Source organism: Apium graveolens, chromosome 7 (genome assembly GCF_009905375.1).
Source record: "Apium graveolens cultivar Ventura chromosome 7, ASM990537v1, whole genome shotgun sequence".
Taxonomy (NCBI): domain Eukaryota; kingdom Viridiplantae; phylum Streptophyta; class Magnoliopsida; order Apiales; family Apiaceae; genus Apium; species Apium graveolens.
The window spans coordinates 205539896-205559907 of record NC_133653.1 but is presented as its reverse complement, the minus strand read 5'-3'; the positions used below and the strand labels follow the sequence as shown (position 1 = coordinate 205559907).

General features: G+C 34.5%; 1 protein-coding gene across 1 annotated transcript; it reads right to left on the bottom strand.

The window, feature by feature from the left end:
- Window positions 1-1752: 1752 nt before the first annotated feature.
- LOC141670680 (phosphatidylinositol 4-phosphate 5-kinase 5-like) lies at window positions 1753-12145 on the bottom strand. Its single transcript, XM_074476632.1, has 8 exons — window positions 10424-12145; window positions 7091-7258; window positions 6354-6519; window positions 5324-5440; window positions 5030-5223; window positions 3209-3306; window positions 3057-3132; window positions 1753-2431 (listed from the first exon to the last, which is right to left on the bottom strand). The coding sequence occupies exons 1-8, from the start codon at window positions 11584-11586 to the stop codon at window positions 2152-2154; spliced, it is 2262 nt and encodes a 753-aa protein (XP_074332733.1). The 5' UTR covers window positions 11587-12145; the 3' UTR covers window positions 1753-2151.
- Window positions 12146-20012: the final 7867 nt, after the last annotated feature.

The following is a 20012-nucleotide window of genomic DNA, read 5'->3' as shown; positions in this document are numbered from 1 at the left end:
ACCGCACACTTGGCCAGCTCTAGCTGTAGCATACCATATTCTATGTTTGAACATGGTTTTTATTCTATATTGTGTAGCTTTGTAAAGTTTGTGCAGCCATTATTATGTAAATTAATTGTTTGATTTCCTTTTCCAAACATTTTTTGTTTTTACCTGAACAATTGTCTTTCATACTAAGTGAGCACTCCCGAGAAATATTATATTTAGAAGAGTTATTTGCAAAATGTATCCCCGTGATTTGTTCAAAATGTATTTTTTTACCTATACTTTAGATAACTGCACTTTGTATCCCCTTATTATTTCGGCGCGACAAATTGCACTCTTTTCGTTAAATTTGTTAAAATTCTCAGGGGCATTTTAGGAAATTAAAATATTTAATTATAATTAGATCATTATTTAAGTTTTTTGACCCTCTAAATGATACTTTTCGAAAAAATTTAAAGAACAAAAATTATAGAGAACGAAAAAATCTTTTCAAAATAATAACATTCAAAATTATCAAAAAATTTACGAAGCCAAAATTAAATAAAATATATACTTATTGAATTTATAAAAAATAATTATAAAAAAAATATTTCAATTTTGAACCTTTTTATTTCGAGAAGATCTTTTTATTCTCTACTACTTCCGTTCTTTAAATTTTTTCAGAATGTATTGTTTAGAGGGTTATAAACCTTAAATAAAGATCTGAAAATAATTTAATATTTACATTTCCTAAAATACCCCTGAAAATTTTAACAAAATTAACGAAAAGGGTGCAATTTGTCGCGCCGAAATAGTAAGGGGATGCAAAGTGCAGTTATCTAAAGCATTGGTAAAAAATGCATTTTGGCCAAATTACGGGGATGCATTTTGTAAATAACTCTATTTAGAATGAGTCAGAGTAAGTATGTATTTTATATGAGGGACCTCACATAATTTGAATAATGTTAACAACCTATTGGACGGAGGAGTTTAAATTATTATGATGTGAAGTTTGATTGAGTGACTTATTTGAATGATTGTGGATCCCACTTGTAATTAGGAGTTTGGTAAGATTTAGTTATAGTTAGAGCGCCCTTATACTTCCCCTAGTGAGATCTTGTTTCCTTTAGGCCACCAAGTCCTCCAGGTGCACGAACCTAGACTTTTAATTGAACAACCTTAAAGATTTAATACTGAAAATCCATGCTTATGCTTACGGAATTTGGAGGCTGCTATAAGAAACAGCTTGCTAGGGAGGAAGATGCCGCAGAAGATCACTTGGCAGAAAGTTACAGTCCCGGGAGGTTTTGTTGTGCATCCTCCAACGCCAAATTTCTTGTTTATTGAGCTGGACGAGAACCACCCTCGACAACTCACGCACATTATATTGGTATTGTTTTTTACCAAATACGTGACTTCTTCGGAGGAGGTTACGAGTCCAACTCCTGGGTGTGTGTGAGTTTACAAAAGAAAAATAGAACTGGCAAACGTACTATATATTTACTGAAAGATCAATTATCAACCTCTGTCACAACGAAAGTATAAAACTGATTAATATACTAATACTAATATTTGTTTTCTGAATGTTAATTTATATACCTCATCCATAGGACAGCGTGATGTTAAAAAAGATATATTATGGCAATTCTTTGTTAGCAATTGGATCGAGTTCAAGTCGATAAAACCACCCACACAAGAGAAATAAATAGTTTTAGAAACTGTAACTACGAATTTAAATCAGCTCTCTTGACTACTACAAGCACAATTTATGAATGCGGCAAAAATCAATTCTAAATCTGTTTCTATTTCTCTTGTGTACAACTTAATAAGTACATCATCCTATATCATCAGTTTACTTGGATACAATCTTGGGGGGTGGGGCACAAAATGAGTTCACCGCAGCTTACAAATTCCGCCTTCTAGTCTTCATTTACACATGGGTAATCTATCGCATTGTTGTTATCCCTCAACTTCTCTAAACACTTTTCTATGTATATGAATATTAGGAGGGTGGGAACTGCAAAATTACTGATGCCTTGACCAGCTACCAATAGTACACCCTCTGGCGGCCATTCTTATGACAGACCAACTTCCGACTTGTTTGTGTACCCATGAGTATTTACACGAGACCAACTATACACGAAGGCTTCTAGAAACTAATTGACACTTATATCAAGAGTATCGATTCTAGTTGTCGTCCAAAAAAACTTTAAAAATGAAATCGCGGAAACGTTTGGAGTACTGCTTCGGATCGACTGCTGAGATTGACGTTGAGTCATATTGGAATGATTTATATGTATGCTCGAGCTTCTTGCTGATGTCATAATCTTGCAGTATGTCTATCATGCCAAAGTAGAGTATGACATTATAAAATTCGCCGGTTGGTTCTCCAACTAACTGGGTCTCGAAACTTCTAACTGTTTGCTCAACTCGAGCAGTCATGTTTAAGCCTAATTTTATCTTTTCCCTGCAAAACATGACTGATTTATGGTTAAAAAGAAGAATCTGTTACTAAGTTGATCACAAAGACTAACCAGGAGATACTTGAGGATGCCTTGGTAATTACAAGTTACAACTTTGATGATAAGTGAAACCACTTGCCACTTCCACAATTCAGTACTAATAGTTATAAATCTTAAAAATCATAGTTCAATCTGATATCTTTATTTAAGATATCGTGTAATAAAGCTCACGACTATACCCATATTACAATTGAACAGTCAATTGTTCTAATCTCTAGGTTTCATTTGGTTTAAGTGCTCAGGATTTTGCGGAGGCATGTGAGTTTGAATACTTAATTTCTGCAACTTCCATCACCCAAAATAGAGAGATATATTCAAAATACATAATTATGAAACCTAAGTAGCCTTCTTCTCTCTTGATTACTCAAAACTTATTTTAATTGCCATCTGAGTTGTTTTTTAAGCCTCATATACATATATTGTCATTATTATCATCATCAAAATCGTCATCAAGCACTACAGCAAAATCTCAAAAAAAATAAATAATAATAAGTCCAAAGTTTCCATTTTAAGGCCATGATTCATAAAGATTCTAAAAATAAAATTGCGATCAACAGCTAAATTAATTACCCGGATGGATGGAAAAGAAGACCCATGTCAGAAGTAGTACGAGGACTTGTACCCGCACTGATACTGTCTTGATTTGCTGCAAAAATAAAACAATTAATCTTCTATTAAGTATTTCTGGACCACATTAGTGATAATTCATAAGCCACTACTACCTTCTTTAGCAGAATTCCCGCGAAAATGAAGACCGACTAAAAGACTATAATCCATTATTCTTTCGTGCTCAAGAAAATCACAGTCCCTTTCCACTTGTCTGCAAGAACAATTTAAAAGTTAAATGGTCACTGCTGTGTTGTTGCTCGATAACAATTAATGTCTTTTCTGTCATTAATGAGGGTGAAATGAAAGTATATTGTGAAAGGTGTGAAGATATAACATACTGGACAAATTAAACATCTTCTAATGTTTATCTATCATAAACATGAGCAGGTATGTCTACCAACAATGTAACAGATGTTGCCCTGTTGCAGAGAAGTTTTTAAATAGTATCTCCTCGGTCTTAAATTATTTTTTCCTTCTTTGAAAGAGTGGTCTTTAAAGAAACTTAAAATCTTACACAAAATTGAATATTGCCCCCATTGTGCAGTGGTGCATATTTCTTGTATGTATTATTTAACTATGAAGATTTTAGTAAGTAATGAACATATCAGTATACTACTTTGTTTTCTGTATATAGTTATATATAAGTGAAATATGAAGATCTAAGTAAATAAACTCATATCTGGTGAAAGGTTTAATTATCTTATTTGCTTTTGCTAAAAGTCGGGTGTTGGCCCTAAATGTCAATTTTTGAGGTAAAAAATGGTCCAAAATGTCACTTCTGAAAATTTGGCCTAAAATATCACTTCAAAACGTTTAAATTAAAGTTTACATTTTTTACACTCTTAAATTCTAAAATTGTTTAATTTAAAGTTTACATTTTTTGTACCTAGGGTTTAGGCCCTAAACCCTAAAACTTAAATCAGTGAAACTTTTATTAATTTCTTTTTTTAATATTTCTAAAACCCAAAAGGGGATTGGTGAACCCTAAAATGTTAAAAGTTGTTAAATTAGATGTGTCTTTTGTTCAATTTTTTAATATTTCTAAAACCTAAAAGTGATTGTTGACCCTAAAAAATTAAAATTTGTTAAACTGGGGTACACTCTTACATTTTAAATATATTAAATAGAAAAGGAATGTCGAAAATGTAACATTAAGTGGTGTTTCCAGTCTCCAAAGCAATACACAAAAATATGCTCAAAATAAAAAAAAAACAATTGATGGCATGACGCTTCTTGATGCAGTGTTAAGCTACTTACTATATTAAAAAAAAAACGCTACATCGTGTAGCGTTTCGGCTTGTTTTCCAAACGCTACACGATACTCCGTACGATACTCCGTGTTGGAGTGACATTTTGGGCCTTAATTTTCAATAGTGACATTATGGGCATTTTTACTGAAATGGTGCCATTTTGGGCCATTTCTCCTAAAAGTCTGGCTGAGAGGTTTAACTAACACTATGCAACATGTACATCTGCCAGTCCTTCTACCTTTTTCGGTCAAGTGGAAACTGCTTTTTTATTTTTGAATATGAAAAAAAGAGAACAAAAAAACTAAACTTAAAAATGTATAAAGTCTAAAACTTCAGTAAATTTTTCCCCACTAATGTAAACTCCTGGATCCATCCCTGGTCACAGGTAACTCTTGTGCAGCCAAAAGATGTCTCTTCTCTTTCCTTTTTTTTTTTGAACTAAACTCCGAAATACCTAGCCAGTATAGAGTGCCCTATAAATCTAGGAAGTCTACGAGGTAAAAATCAATGATATGGAGTTCATAGAAGTTTGTCACCGAAGTTGAAATGCACGTAGCACAAGTCGGGAATAGTCTTAATTATATGCACTTTCAATCTCGTCTAATACCTTGCTAAAAAGCTAGTTCATAACTATTATTACCCTTTTAGAGTTTCAGGCGGTATCACAAAACACAGGAAGCTGACCTGCAGAATTCTTGGAACCACAAGTTTTGTAATCGGAAAATGAAATTTAGATCAAGGTCCTTCAGGGTTGTAGTGGCTTCAATTTCAGATTCAGGTTTCTCTGTGATTCGGCCATGAGAAGAGCCTTTCAAGTCAAAACGCCTGTGAATGGGTATCTCAGTACAGAGCAAGTTTCCCATTATAACAAATCGAACCTAGCACACAAGTGCCAAATTAATCAAGGAACTATGGTTTGAATGACTTTCGTCGAAACTTCAAACTTTATGGTGGGATTTTGTTTTAAAATCGGAATACCTTTCTCTGTGCAGCCCCTGTCAGTTTTACGCAGTGAAGACCAAAGAAGCTAGTAAGAAGAGTGTTCTCAAAGGCTCGAACATGACTGTAATAGGCAGGAAGCATTCTCTTCAAAACCTGGGTTAAACAAGTTCGCCGGGATTATAATCAATCATAGTTATGCAGTAATCTAAACAAGTAATACAGGATTGACTTACAAACTCTTAAGAGATCCTCAGAATTATACGAACTGTACTTCCAAGAATTATACATGCGTTCTGAAAGAAAGTCATATCCTTTTATTGCCCGATAATATTTTACTGGATGTTTTAGCTTTACATATTGACGAATAACTCAAGATTTCAGCACTGTTTTTTATGGGAGATGGGAGAATTAAGACACATGTTAAATCTGAATGTCTATTATTATTAATCTCTAAACCTAGTGAGTAAGTTAGGACATGTAGCAAAAGAAATCATTTTTATTGAAGGTTGTCCCAGTCCAACAGATAGCAACGGAAATAATCCTTTTGTTTAAAATATGCTCATATGAAATTATATCTTGAAAGATTGAGCCTAAATTGGAGCCCAAGTTGTTCGTAGTTTGATATAAAACTACGAACAATGAACCCGCACCTTTCATCACAAACAGATGCCATCTTTTCATGAACAGACCTTGATCTCTCAAATACCTATTTAATATCTAGTTTTGAGAGACACGAAATCTTTCACATATACAGATTTATGCATTCTGCGTATGCATAATTATAACTACTAAGAAGTAAGAAGGCTATGCATAAAAAGTTTAAGGTTCAGAATGTTGGAGACCAAACTTATGTATAGTTTCGTTGTATCATTAAGGTAATTCGCTGTACTTGTTACACATTGGATATGCAGATAAATTACGTCTAAAGTAGAGCACAGTCTGTTACAGTTTTGAAGTTTTGTGTGATATTGTAATATATATATTTTATACAGCTATACAACTGAGTTAAAATGTAGATGGATAGTTTCTATTAAGAAAATAATTACAAAACAGAAATCAAACTCACTTTAACTTCAGCCTTCTTCATGGTCTTTATCATGTACTTGTCATCATTGGTCAAGTAAAAGAAGCTTCCACTTTTTCCAGGTGAAGAAAGCTCCCGAAGAGCATCATTTCCGCATAAGGAGAGCATGTAATCAGCTGGATCAACCTTAAATAACTTCCTAAGAGTCCTGAAAGTATAATTTATAGTAGATCATCACACTATGATTGCTTAAACTGTACAGAGAAACATAACAAAGATCATATACAATCTTCCACAGCTCCGCTGGCACAAAAATAATCTCTTAAGCTGGTAGAATAATAATCTACGTTATCTCCAGTAAATTGAAGGATTACAGGGTTTATAAAGAAAACATGTTGTGCTTAATATGGTCAAGTGTCTATTTGTCATCCTCCATGTCACAGACTCATAGCCCCAAGAAAAATTCTGGGCTGCGTAAATTTGGCCAAGGAGAGCACAGATTTGACATATGAATTACCAAAAGTTGTAGCCAATGGAAAAGGCTCTTACATCATCATGGTCCTGGAAAGGTACCAATATATGCAGCCTTTCCGTACTTTTCATAAGGAGCATGTTTTGTGGGGGTTCTAAACTGTGACCAAACGAATAACAAGTAGATACTTGACAATCAGGACTCCATAATGTACACAAACTAAAAAGAACTAACACAAAAAAGCTTTACTCTCGAAAACATAAAAGATGCAATAAAGAATTTTTTACAAATAAATTTCAGAAGCTACCTGAAAACCAATGGGCAGTAATCCTTCCATTTAAAATCACATGATTGATGAGGTGGTGTATGCTTGGATCCTTTGGTGGGAAATTTGGTCCATAACTTTTCATTGGTATCAAAAGCTGAAGGTTTTAACTCGAGGGAGGTAGCAGGAGCAGGCCTTCCTACAGAATGCCTTGGTGGTGGAACCCCATGTTAGTTGCTAGCAGAGAGATGTAAAAATATGGATAAAAATCTAACTAAAGCCGTAAAGAATGCAATTTCTGCTTAATTCTTAGACACAGATACGCTGTGTACCAGCAATGAACTGTATTCAAAGTCTATTAAACAATTTAGCCACTTTTAGTCACCTGCATAGTTGAATATAATATATGATCCAGACATCCAGTTAAGGCCTCCTTTTAAGGTTTTGGGAGAGTTGGTTACCTAACATAATATCGAGCTCGGTTTAGGGAGGGGTCATGGGTTTGAATTAGACCTGGCAACGTTTCGTTTCGTGTACAAATATTCCGTGTATTTTCGTGTTTTCGTGTACCAAATCTTAAACCCGAACCCGACCCGGATTTGGATTCGTGTACCAATTTGGTGACACTAACCCGGAACTAATATATTCGTGTTTACCTGCTTTAGTACATAAAGTACACGGATTATATACGAAAAAAATTAATTGGTAAAAAATGTAAAAGATAATTAAATGGTCTTGAATAGTGAACAACAAAGTTCCTAATTAAAAAGTATGAAACAAGTGAAAATGTTCTTGTGTACAGCAAACTATAAATTGTTCAACATTCAAAAGAAATTAGAAACATAAAGTCAACGACTTGATCTTGCTTGTTTTTTTTGCATAGACGGCCACGAATCTAAAAATAAATAACATAGATTTAGTTTACCATTAAAATGTCTTAAAAAGAAATTAACAAATTTAGTTTACCGATAACAAATGTCTTTAAAACCATGAATGCCCAAATTTAAAAGTGAAATAGTGAAGTGCTCACATAGTAAATAGTCAAGGAATAATAAAATATAATTTAGTATTTATAATTATATAAATGTTATTTAGAATAGGTAAATTCACATTTGATATGTAGTATATATATGTATATTATATATTTTTAGAAATTTAACTATTTATGTATTCCGTGTACTTTCGTTCCGTGTCGTGTACCTTGATCTGAAACCCAAACCCGACACTAATTATATTCGTGTTTTTTCGTGTTCGTGTACTTTCGTGTTCTTGTACCAATTTTCGAACCCAAACACTAATTATTTATGTCGTTTCGTACCGTGTTCACGTGTCGTATACCAGTATTGCCAGGTTTAGTTTGAATCCTCCTACTTTGAATTTCTTAAATTAATTGTTTGTCTATCTGATTGTCCACTCATACGAGTGAGAAAGAGTGTTGAATATAATATATAATCCAATTAAGACTTCCTTCTAACACCTTAAGGTTTTGAGAGTTAGTTACTTAATATGCATATTGGTACTGACTACAGATCACGCTCAGATCACGCTCCTTGTGTATGCTTGTCTATAGGAGTGGGGATGAATTATAGCCATGGGAGCATTATGTGAGCTTTCCTTCACGCAATTTATTAAAAGATTCACCGGGCGTGGTTATATTCTTGTTTTTATAAAATAGTCAAAATATAAACTTGTGCGTAGCGCACCAAACTTTCTTTGGTGGAAAATATAAGGCTGATTCCGCTCTACATCAACACCGAAAATTACTTCATGCATAAAAAAATGTTGTGGAGAACAAATGTTATGGAACTAAAAACCCACTTGCATAACATTGAATCAGACAGAGCTCGGCAACTACTTCAAAAACTAGGCTTCTAGATTTATCAGAGCCTTAAATAGAAATTTAAGTCTCTAATCTCCTGAATGTCACAGGCACTTATTTGTCAAAAAAATGTTTTCCATTAAGTATTGAATTTGTCGGAAACATGATAAAAATATATGGCAATTTAATTTGTAAACCTAATTTTCTTTATACCTTTGTATAATGTGTCAAACGCGAACCTTGCTAATATGATCGACTTTATATAAATGGCCACCAATCAGAGTATAAGATGGTTGCAACACCGCTGCAACCTTCTCATATACATGTTCATCTACATATCCTTAGGGAGTCTCTCTTTATATGTATATAAGTGATACTGTGTCGTACTACACTATACCTACAAAGTTCCCTACATTAATGATAATCTTGGAATATGCCTAATAATCTACTCATCTAACATAATTTTACGTTGTAATACATTATATTTAACTCAATTTTTTAAGAAAAACGTAAAATATGTACATAAAATTACTTAATTTTGCTCTGCATCAAACAATGAAATAGTTATTTTGGCACATCTGTGTCGTTAGTAGCAGATTCTGGGTACAAGCTAATTCTGTTATAAAAGAAGCAACTTTACCTACCAACTAAACGGTGCCTAGAACTTTTATTCTGTAAGATTAAGGAAGAATGGCTAATGAACCTAAAAATTAGCAACCATGCAATAAAACTCTGCACAAGAAACTATTACAGAGAACTTCCACTGTGCCTCGAAGAATGTGTATGGTTCATTGATATAATTACCATAATAACATAACTTATCAGGCTGAGAGAAAGCATCTACAACTGGTTAAAAGAAAAAATCTCCCAACTCTTCCGGTTTTTTACTTGTGAGAATTTAATTTAAATCTTATCTAGGTATACATGGAAAATATCACATATTCATACTAGCAACAATGTTCATATCATAACGAGCAGATCCTAGTTTGAACGTAAGGTTGTTACTAAGATAAAAGGAATAATCAATACTGATCAAACCAACCTACAATATTTGGACTGGGCCTGTTATATATATGTGGAACGGAAGTAATTACCTAAATGTTGAGTGGGCAATATTCCAAGTGCGCTTTAGACCGCACCACGGAAATTATAAACCGCATTTTATGGTGCAATTGCAGTTTGATAAACACACGTATCTTTAAACATTTATCTCGCAACCGCATCACAAAGACTCATTTTCTTGCTGAAGCAGGAACTACCATTAGTGTGCTAGACGCTCATTACATTCATTCTTGGGAAGCGATATTGTCAATAAAAGAACGTATCTCGCACATCTATTTCGCAGTCAAATGTTGAAGCTCAAGTCCTGACTACTTATAACGACAACTACGGTGACTAGGAGAAATCACTGAAGTACAACATAAATCAACAAATTAAGTTTCAGCTGTTTCTCTTCAGCAATCATTATACACGTCAAAGAAAGGATCAAGCAAATTTGATATATAGTGGCAAACTAAATATAAAACATGGGAAGCTATAACTAGTTCAGTACATACCTTATTCCAAGCTGCAGATTGAGCATAAGCTCATAATTCTTATGCCCTTTGCGTATTGAATGCCCCTGTCTCTTTGGGGGTCGTATGTTGATGTTCCTTGGAATTCCACTGGACTTATCCCTATCATCAATCTGGAGACCTTTTACACCGTCATTTACTTCTCTTCCTTCCACCGAACTACTAGAAAACTCAGAAGCAACATCAGCTTCAGAACCCCCAGTTCCACTATCTAACCTAACGTCAATTGACATTCTCTTTAGTCTTGGTTTCCCTTTGCTTCCCTTTGCATTCTTACCAGTAGACCAACCAAACGTCTTCTGTGAAGGAAATATGGTAATCTTTTCACCCTGACAAGCTTTACATTCACCCAATTCAACCATAACATCTTGAGGATCCCAATCACTAATTTCCGTACCTGGGGTTGAGGGATAATAGTTACCACTCTGTTCATTCGGGTCTCTACTCCAAACACCCTCATACGAACTCCCATCTTCCCATCTATAAGTCCCATTTCCTTTAGGAAGCCCAGCCCCCCAGCACCCATCATATTGATTCCCATCCTTCCAAGTCATTATGCCATTGCCACTCATCTCCCCGTTCTTCCATTGTCCACTATACTTATTACCAAAATGCCAATTGTATCTTCCTTGCCCATCTTGCACCCCTCGACGCCAATCTCCTTCATAGAAATCTCCATTAGAAAAATGCATAGTTCCCATACCATGCTTCACATTCATTACCCACTTCCCCATATAAATATCATTTGAAGAACCCATATAAATCCCTTCACCATCCAAAAAGCCATCCTTAAATTGACCCTCATACGTGCTACCATTAATCCAAGTAAACTTACCTTTCCCCATCAAATGACCTCGAAACCACTCACCTATATACATACACCCATCAGACCACATAAAACTCCCCTGACCATGAGGACAGTTATTTAGCCACTGCCCCGTATAAAGATCACCACTCGAAAAAGACCTCTTTACATCAATAACCTCAACCGGAATATCATCATTTTCATTATCATTATCATCATCATCTACATGAGCTACTGACATTGTTGCAAAAATGCTCTTTGCCCTTTTTTTCGCAGCTGCTTGTGATTTTCTTATAGTTACTTCCCAGGCCTTAACAATGCCACCTAGTTCTTTGTTCATTCTCTCTAATCTAAATCTCTTCAACTACATAAAATTATCTAACTCCCTACAACACTACCCTAAATCAAGCTTCCTCTTTATAATCAAATGCAGCCCAAATAACATAACAATGATCATTTGTACAACAAAACATACAAAATAAATTAAACCAAGAACCCTAAATCCCCAAAGTGGGAAAAAGAAAAACAGCAAAATGTATCAAATTCTACTGATTTTCCAATGAATTTCCCAAATGGGTATCAATTAATTAAAGTTTCCTCAAAAGGGTATTTGAAATATTAGAAAAAAGTGCAAGTAAATCATAAGAAAAATCAAAAGCTGAAACAAACCAGTGACAAGATTCTCTTCTTTGTTGCAGAATTATGTTCCTTTATCTTTTTCTTTTTCTGGGCTTTATTTTTTGGTTTGAAATTCCTTGTATCCTTTAGTTTTTTTGTTCTTTTGATTAACTCATTGTTCTTGGTGTCCGAGTTTTGCTCCTTAATCTTCTAACAATCCCAACACTTGGAAGGATAAAAAAAGGTTGTGAAGATGACATGTTTGTTAAAAGTGTTTCCATTCGGACCAAATAGGATACTCTCATACTAGTCACTAGACAATAAACATGTAGTCCATGTATGTGAGTAAATCTTAGCATTTATACTACCAACAAACACTACCCGTCCAAAATTCTCGTCTTTCAATATTTCCAACGTTGTAATGTGTTCATACCTGGCAGTTGTTACTTGGTAAACGGGTCAAATTGTTCGTAGTTACTCGAACTTGATTCATAAAATTTTTGAATTTGTCTCGGAAAAAATGAGCAAAGCTCGAGCGTTTCGAATTTTTAACCGAGTGAATTCGAATTTCAAATTACTGCGTCGTACGATTCGCGACTCTTGTTGAGTCTCTATTATTTTTAATTTTTTATTATAAATATATTTAGAGAAAAATGGGCACGAGGATGACCTCAGGTAACTATCGTGAGGTTATAAGGTGCATTTATATATTTTTAATGGCATTTTTGTAAATATCAATCTTTTATTCTGATTTTCCAATTTTACCCGCGTGCATTTATAAGGGAAAATATTATAACCTCAGGCTACTACTACTACCTGAGGTCATCCTCAGGTCCGTGATTCTCATATATTTATATATAAATATTTTATATTTTTTATATAATATTTATTTATTATAGAATCGAACTCGAGCCTAACCGAACCGATCATATTTTGAGTGTCTGTTAATATTTAGTAAAGTTAATTCGAGTTTTCGAGTCGAACTCGAGCTTACCGAACTTTTAGGAGTGGAGTATCGAACTTGAAATTAAAGGTTCGGTCTTTTAGGTAATGAATTACACACAGAGGGGGTGAATATATTTTTGCGTTATTATACTTTTCTTGAAGTGTTTATGGTTATGAACAAAGTAAATTAAATCTTGCAGTGAGATGTGTTAATACTGAAATTAAACAAGTAATAACAGTGAACACAAATCTTTCAAAACTCACTTAATTTATATTAAAATTAGAAATGTTTTGCTACAAAATTTCTAGGTTCTTTGTTGATAAAGAGATTAGCTTCTTCCATGAGAGAATACAAGATTTTTCTTATCTAAATTGTTACAACTAACAAAGCATCCAGTGTTTACTTTATAGATCAGTAAACACTGGTTATTACATAGCATGTACTAAACCCTATTTTTAGATAATCAAATCTTTCTATTTCTGGCTTAGTGAATATTGCTAATCTTGCACGCATGTGACTTTACTTTGCCAGTTAATCTTGGCCTCTGATCTTATACTCTTCAAGCTGCTTTTTGCAAGACTTGTCTTCCAACTGATTGGATTGTTTGTTGATTGATAATCTTTAAAATTGAACTAGTCTGCATTTTGTACTTTGAGTTTTACCTCGAGATCTCCATTTTGATATATAGAGAACTTGACATCTCGATAAGTATATTGGCTTATCGGGATCTCTCATTTCTCTATAGTTGTTTTGACTTGTAGAGGTCTCTGAGTTCTCTATAAGAGAACTTAGCTTGTCGAGATCTGTCATCTTCATGTCTTCACTTTGGCTTATCGATATCTCTGAGTTCTCTAGTGGAAAATAAACTTATTGATATCTCAGAGATCTCTAGTGAAGAAATGACTTGTCGATATCTCAGAAATCTCTAGTGATATTTTGACTTGTCAATATCTCAGAGTTCTCTAGTGATATTTTGACTTGTCGATATCTCAGAGTTCTCTAGTGATATTTTGACTTGTCGATATCTCAAAGTTCTCTAGTGAAGAAATGACTTGTCGATATCTCTGAGTTCTCTAGTAGCTTTCCTGACTTCTCTATAAGTCATTGTGGAGTTCTCGAATGACTTCTCTATAACACTAAATCTGTGACTTGTAGAGATCTTGACTTAGAATATTTTTCTCAAAACAGATTTATTAAACTCCAAACTTCTTCATAATTCTTCTGAGGCATGATCTTCTTGATTTTCTTCCAGATAGAATTCTTAGGCTTGATACTGTTTATAGAAAAAGACTTCAGTCTGCTCTTTGATATTTTTACAAACTTTAAATGTTACAATACAAAATGCAAACTAAGATTATAATACAACTTACTTAGGGTTGTCAATTTGACTTAGTCTTGTTATAGTACAGGCATGTCTTGCACAACAATCTCCCCCAATTTGTGAGAAGATTTCCTATCACAAATTCATGTCTGTTAACATGACTAACCCCAAGCTTCAATGGAAAATAAGATTAATTCATAAAAATTGACACAATTATAATATTTATACATTAGGAGATTTCTTGAGTTTAAATAGTTACAAGCGTCAGACAAAGACTGGGACTTTTAATTCATCTCTAATGAGGTCCTTTATATATATAAGAATTTCAAGTTCCTCTATGATTGGTGTCCCTATTAGAGCTTCCATAAGTTTGAGTTTGTCTTGCTTTGGATAACCATCTAACATCTCTATCCTAAACTTTGAGAATGAACCAACTTTTATGTTTAGAAATCTTCCATCCTTGGATATTTTGCTCATCCCTTTTGCCTTGAGTTCTTCTGATCTTTTGATATACATTTCAATATCCTCATCATACTTCCTCTTATTCTCCTCATATTCAGCTTTACTCCTTGCTCTTCTTTCCTCCCTTGCAATCAACCATTCAGTTAAAACAGATCTCCATGCTCTTGTAGCAGTATCCTTATCCTTCAGTAAGTTTATCACTCTTTTAATTTCTGTGGGAGAGAGAGTGTCCATTAAGTTACTGCCAAGAAAAGTGAAGGACCCATCTTCAAAGTAGATTCTTACTTCCCTTAGAGTTATAACCCGGACTCTAACTATTTCTTCAGCTAGTTGTTGGAAATAATCTTTATCTGAGATGCACCAATTTAAAGGTAGAAAGTCACTTTGCTTGAAACAGTTCCAGATGACCCTTTCAGTGGCTTCCACTTTTTCAGTAGGCTTAGCCTTCTTAGGTTTCCTCCCAACAGACTTGTAGTTGATTTTGAGTGATGGTTTTACAGAGGGTAGGTTTGTGATTTTCTTGAGAGATGATTGGCTTGTGGTGATTGGTATTTTCAGAAAGGAGTTAGCAGTTTGTTTGTATATGAATTTGCGCTTAGAGGTTTGAGGTGGTTTGTTGTTTGAGATTGTTGGCCTTGAAGGTTGAGTTTGAGTTGTTTGGATTTTTAGGGTTTGTTGTGGTTGTGGTTGTGATCCTTCTTCTTCTCATCATCCTTTTTCTTCTCTTCCTACTTCTTATCCTTGCTTCCAGCTGCCTTAGAAGATTGACTTGAATTTGAGCCAGAAGGTTTTTGATCATCTTTCTTCTGCTCATCATCATCCAAGTTATCCTTGTTGATTTGAGTTTTAGGCAAGTTGGCTTCAGGATTTCTCAGATATCTCCCCAACAGCTTAATCATTTCTTCATCTTCAATAGTCTTATTTCTCTTTACTTTCAAATCAGTCTCCAGAATCATGATAAGCTTTTTATTGGCCATGACACATTGCTTAGGGATTTGGAAGTGTTTGTAATGTTTGGTGGTAACATATATGTATGTCACTCCATTGCTAGGCTGTAGATAAGCTTCTAGAAAAGCTGTCACTTGAGCATTATTTAATTTATTTAGCAAGAGAGTATCTTCATGAATCACTCTTTGGACTTTGTTTATCAGAATGTCCAGCTCATATGCCCTTCTAGAGATAAGATAGTTAAGGGACACCTGCATACACCTGTCTACCCCTGAGTCATTTATGTTGACCACAATCCTTGTTTCCTAAGAATTATCCCTTGTTACTAAGATCACCCTTATTGAATTTATTATCCTGTCCAAAGCTTTCTTGTAAGGTCGAAAGACCATAACCATCCACCATGCTCATATAACACATAAAAGCATGTTAAAACACATAATCTGATCTTAACATATCATATTATCCATGATCTAACCATAAAAAGAAAATATGACAAAAATCAGAAAAATCAGAATCAAATCAGAAAAACAAGAATCACTGTTTACGGAAAGTAACCGACGTCAAACGCCTTACAGACGAGTCGTTGATAGCTTTTGCTATCAGTTTTGTTCAGACGCTCGTTTACCTATGGAATAGGGTATTCGTTTGCGTAAATCGGACACCAAACCCAGATTTCAGCAAATCTGCAGCAGCCAATTCGAGATCCGTATCTAATATGATTCTCATAATTAGAAAAAATATAAATCATGTATATATCAGTATATATACAGATTACATAATCATCTTATGATTATACAACTCACATGAATATCATATATTCAAAACCATACATATATAAGCATATTATATCAACATCAAATCATCGCGAATCACGTACATGCTCATATATCGAAAACAGTTAAACACATAAACGAATTAAAAACTTTTCACAAGTAGCTCTGATGCCATTGAAGGGTTTTTAGCACATAAACGCAGCGAAAACGTAAATTTAATCTTAAAAAAAACCGAAACCCTCCGCAGGATCCATGCGAAAAATAATATTTAATTCGTAGTTCAGTGTGTTTACCTTAAGAAGCTTTATGTTAATGGAAAGATGGAGGTCTTTAATGGCGATCTAAAAACGATGAACGGAGATCCTTAGCAGCTGCTCCTCAAGTGTGAAACACTCCACCGATATCCACCAAGAAAACGATGTAATGAAGGAGGAGGAGGTGGAGAGAATTAGGGTTTTGTAAATCTTTTGGTTGAGGCAAAAATAGGGTTTATAATAGTATATTTATAGGCAAAATTTTCAGTTGAAAATTTTTCCATAAAATATTATTATTATTAACCCTTTATTATTCTCACTAATAATTAAAACACCTTTTAATTATTAATCCTTTTTCTAAACTCTTTAGAAATAATTCTCTCACTTGATTTAATTTCCAAAAATTAAATTCTTAATTAATAATATTAAGAACCTTTTCTTAATTAATTTATAATCAATTAAATCTCATTTAATCAATTATTAAATTTGCCAATTAATTATTTATTTCATAAATAAATAATTATCAGCCATTATTAATTAATTCCTCCACCATTAAATCATTCTCTTTTATGGTGTGACCCTGTAGGTTCAATATTAAACCGGTAGTAGAAATAAATAATAATAAAAATATTTTATCATTATTTGTATAAATTCTCTAATTCATTAAATATGATTAATTAATTAATCATATTTATTCTACATCGTGAGGGATACTTCTCAGCATATCGCGACTATCCGGATAATACGAATTCACTGCTTAGAATACCAAGAACCTATTCAGTGAGTAGTTACCGTACAATTAATTCCTTCTACCCTGCAATGTCACGATTAAATACAAGGGATGGAACTTGTGTCAAGCCTATCTTATTTAATCACTTGCTTTCCCATTCACTATGCTTAGTTCTATTTAATGTAAATTAGAAACTCCTTTCTAATTTCATTCACTCTGGCCAGAGATTCCTGAACTAGCATAAGTGGATCAGCATTGAACATTCTCTTCCTTCACTGGAAGGGGTAGATCCTTTATTGATCATACACTATCTTCGTGTACAAATTCCTATACCCAGTAGAGCCCTTATAATTGTCCCTGGAGACTAAGAACTAAACCAAAGCATAGTTCAGTGTACACAAGATGACTATGATGACCTCAAGTCTAAGGATACTTGTACAACTATCACTATGTGAATAACTGCTGACACGTGAGTGAACTCCATCAGTTGTTCAGCTGTGTGAGTCATGTTCAGTGAACTTATTCTATAATAAGCACCTACATACTAGCTATAGTGTCACGACACAAATGTCTATGAGAACAGACATCCTTCATAATGAAGTAAGCATAGTATGTACCGATCTTTGCGGATTATTAATTACCAGTTAGTAATCCTACGAACAGGAACTATTTAAGTTTAGAGTTATCATCTTTTAGGTCTCATTATTATGATCTCATCACAATCCATAAAAAACTTTACTCTAAACTGTGGTATATCTTATTTAAACACTTAAAATAAATAGAGCCCGCAATAAAAAAACAAAACAAGTCTTTTATTAATATCAATGAAATTAAAAACAGATTACATAAAAGTTATTCCTAAATCCTCATACATGATTGGACTTAGGACATATCTCTTTCAATCTCCCACTTATACTAAAGCCAATCACTCTGGTATCTAATACCCATCTTGTCTTTATGACGATCAAAGTGACTCTGAGAAAGTGGCTTTGTGTGTGGGTCTGCTACGTTGTTATGTGTGTCAACTCTCTCGACGTTGACATCTCCTCTTTCAACAATCTGAATTGCACCACCATTCAGAGTAAACACGTACCCTGACATGGATTTGCTATCACTTTCTGATTGAAAACTAGAGTCAGTATAACCCTCTATTTTCAACTCAGATTCACCACCAAAAACAAGAAAAATGTCCTGAGTCCTTCGCAAGTACTTAATGATGTTTTTCACTTCTTTCCAGTGGTCTTCACCTGGATGGGACTGATATCTGCTCGTCACACTAATTGAATAAGCAACATCAGGCCTTGTACACAACATCGCGTACATGATAGATCCTATTGCTGAAGCATAAGGAATCTTACTCATACGCTCTCTTTCCTCAGTTGTCTTAGGAGACATTTTTTCCGGAAAGGGACACTCCATGGCTCATCGGTATGAGACCTCTTTTGGAGTTTTCCATGCTAAACCTTTTAAGCACTTTCTGGATGTATGTACCCTGAGTAAGACCTATCATTCTTCTAGATCTATCTCTATAGATCTTCATACCGAGAATATAGGATGTTTCATCCAAGTCCTTCATGGTGAAGTTCTTTGATAGCCATACTTTGACTGATTGTAGCATCGGTATATCATTTCCTATAAGAAGTATGTCATCCACATACAATACAAGAAATGTTACTGTGCTCCCACTAACCTTCTTGTAGACACATGGTTCATCCATGTTTTTGATAAAACCAAACTCTTTGATTGTCTCATCAAAACGGATATTCCATCTACGAGAAGGTTGCCTTAAACCATATATGGTTCGCAGCAGCTTACACACTAGGTGTTCATTTCCCTTGGAAAGAAAACCCTCTGGCTGTGTCATATACACTTCCTCCTCAAGTTCCCCATTGAGGAAGGCCGTTTTCACGTCCATTTGCCAGATCTCATAGTCGTAGTAAGCAGCAATCGCAAGCAAAATCCGAATTGATTTTAACAGGGCTACAGGAGAAAAAGTATCATCAAAGTCAATCCCTTGCCTTTGTTTGAATCCTTTTGCCACGAGCCTGGCCTTATAGGTCTCCACCTGGCCATCTGCTCCAATCTTTCTATTGTATACCCATTTGCACCCAATAGGCTTAACACCTTCAGGCGCCTCAACCAGAGTCCATACTTGGTTGGTATACATAGATTCCATTTCGGATTTCATGGCACTATGCAATTTCTCTGAGTCAACACTACACATAGCCTCATTATAGGTCACAGGGTTGTCATCATCAATGATTGATAACTCATTGTCATTCTCAATGACAAGGCCATAATACCTCTCAGGTTGGCGAGACACTCTCCCTGTCCTACGAATGGGCTGTTCCATAGAAGGTTGTTCAGTCTGAACAGGTGTTTCCACTTGATCCGTAGTAGTTTATGCTTCTTGAACTTAATCAAGTTCAATTTTGCTCCCACTGTTTCCTTCAAGGATAAACTCCTTTTCCAAGAAGGTAGCATGTCTGGAGACAAACACCCGATGATCGGTGTAAAAGTAATACCCCAAAGTCTCTTTAGGATATCCCACAAAATTACATTTTACGGATCGAGATTCCAGCTTATCTGGGTCAACTTTCTTGACATAAGCTGGACATCCCCAAATCTTAACGTGTTTAAGACTCGGTTTCCTTTCTTTTCATATCTCATATGGTGTTTGAGGAACAGATTTGGAAGACACCTTATTCAGTAAA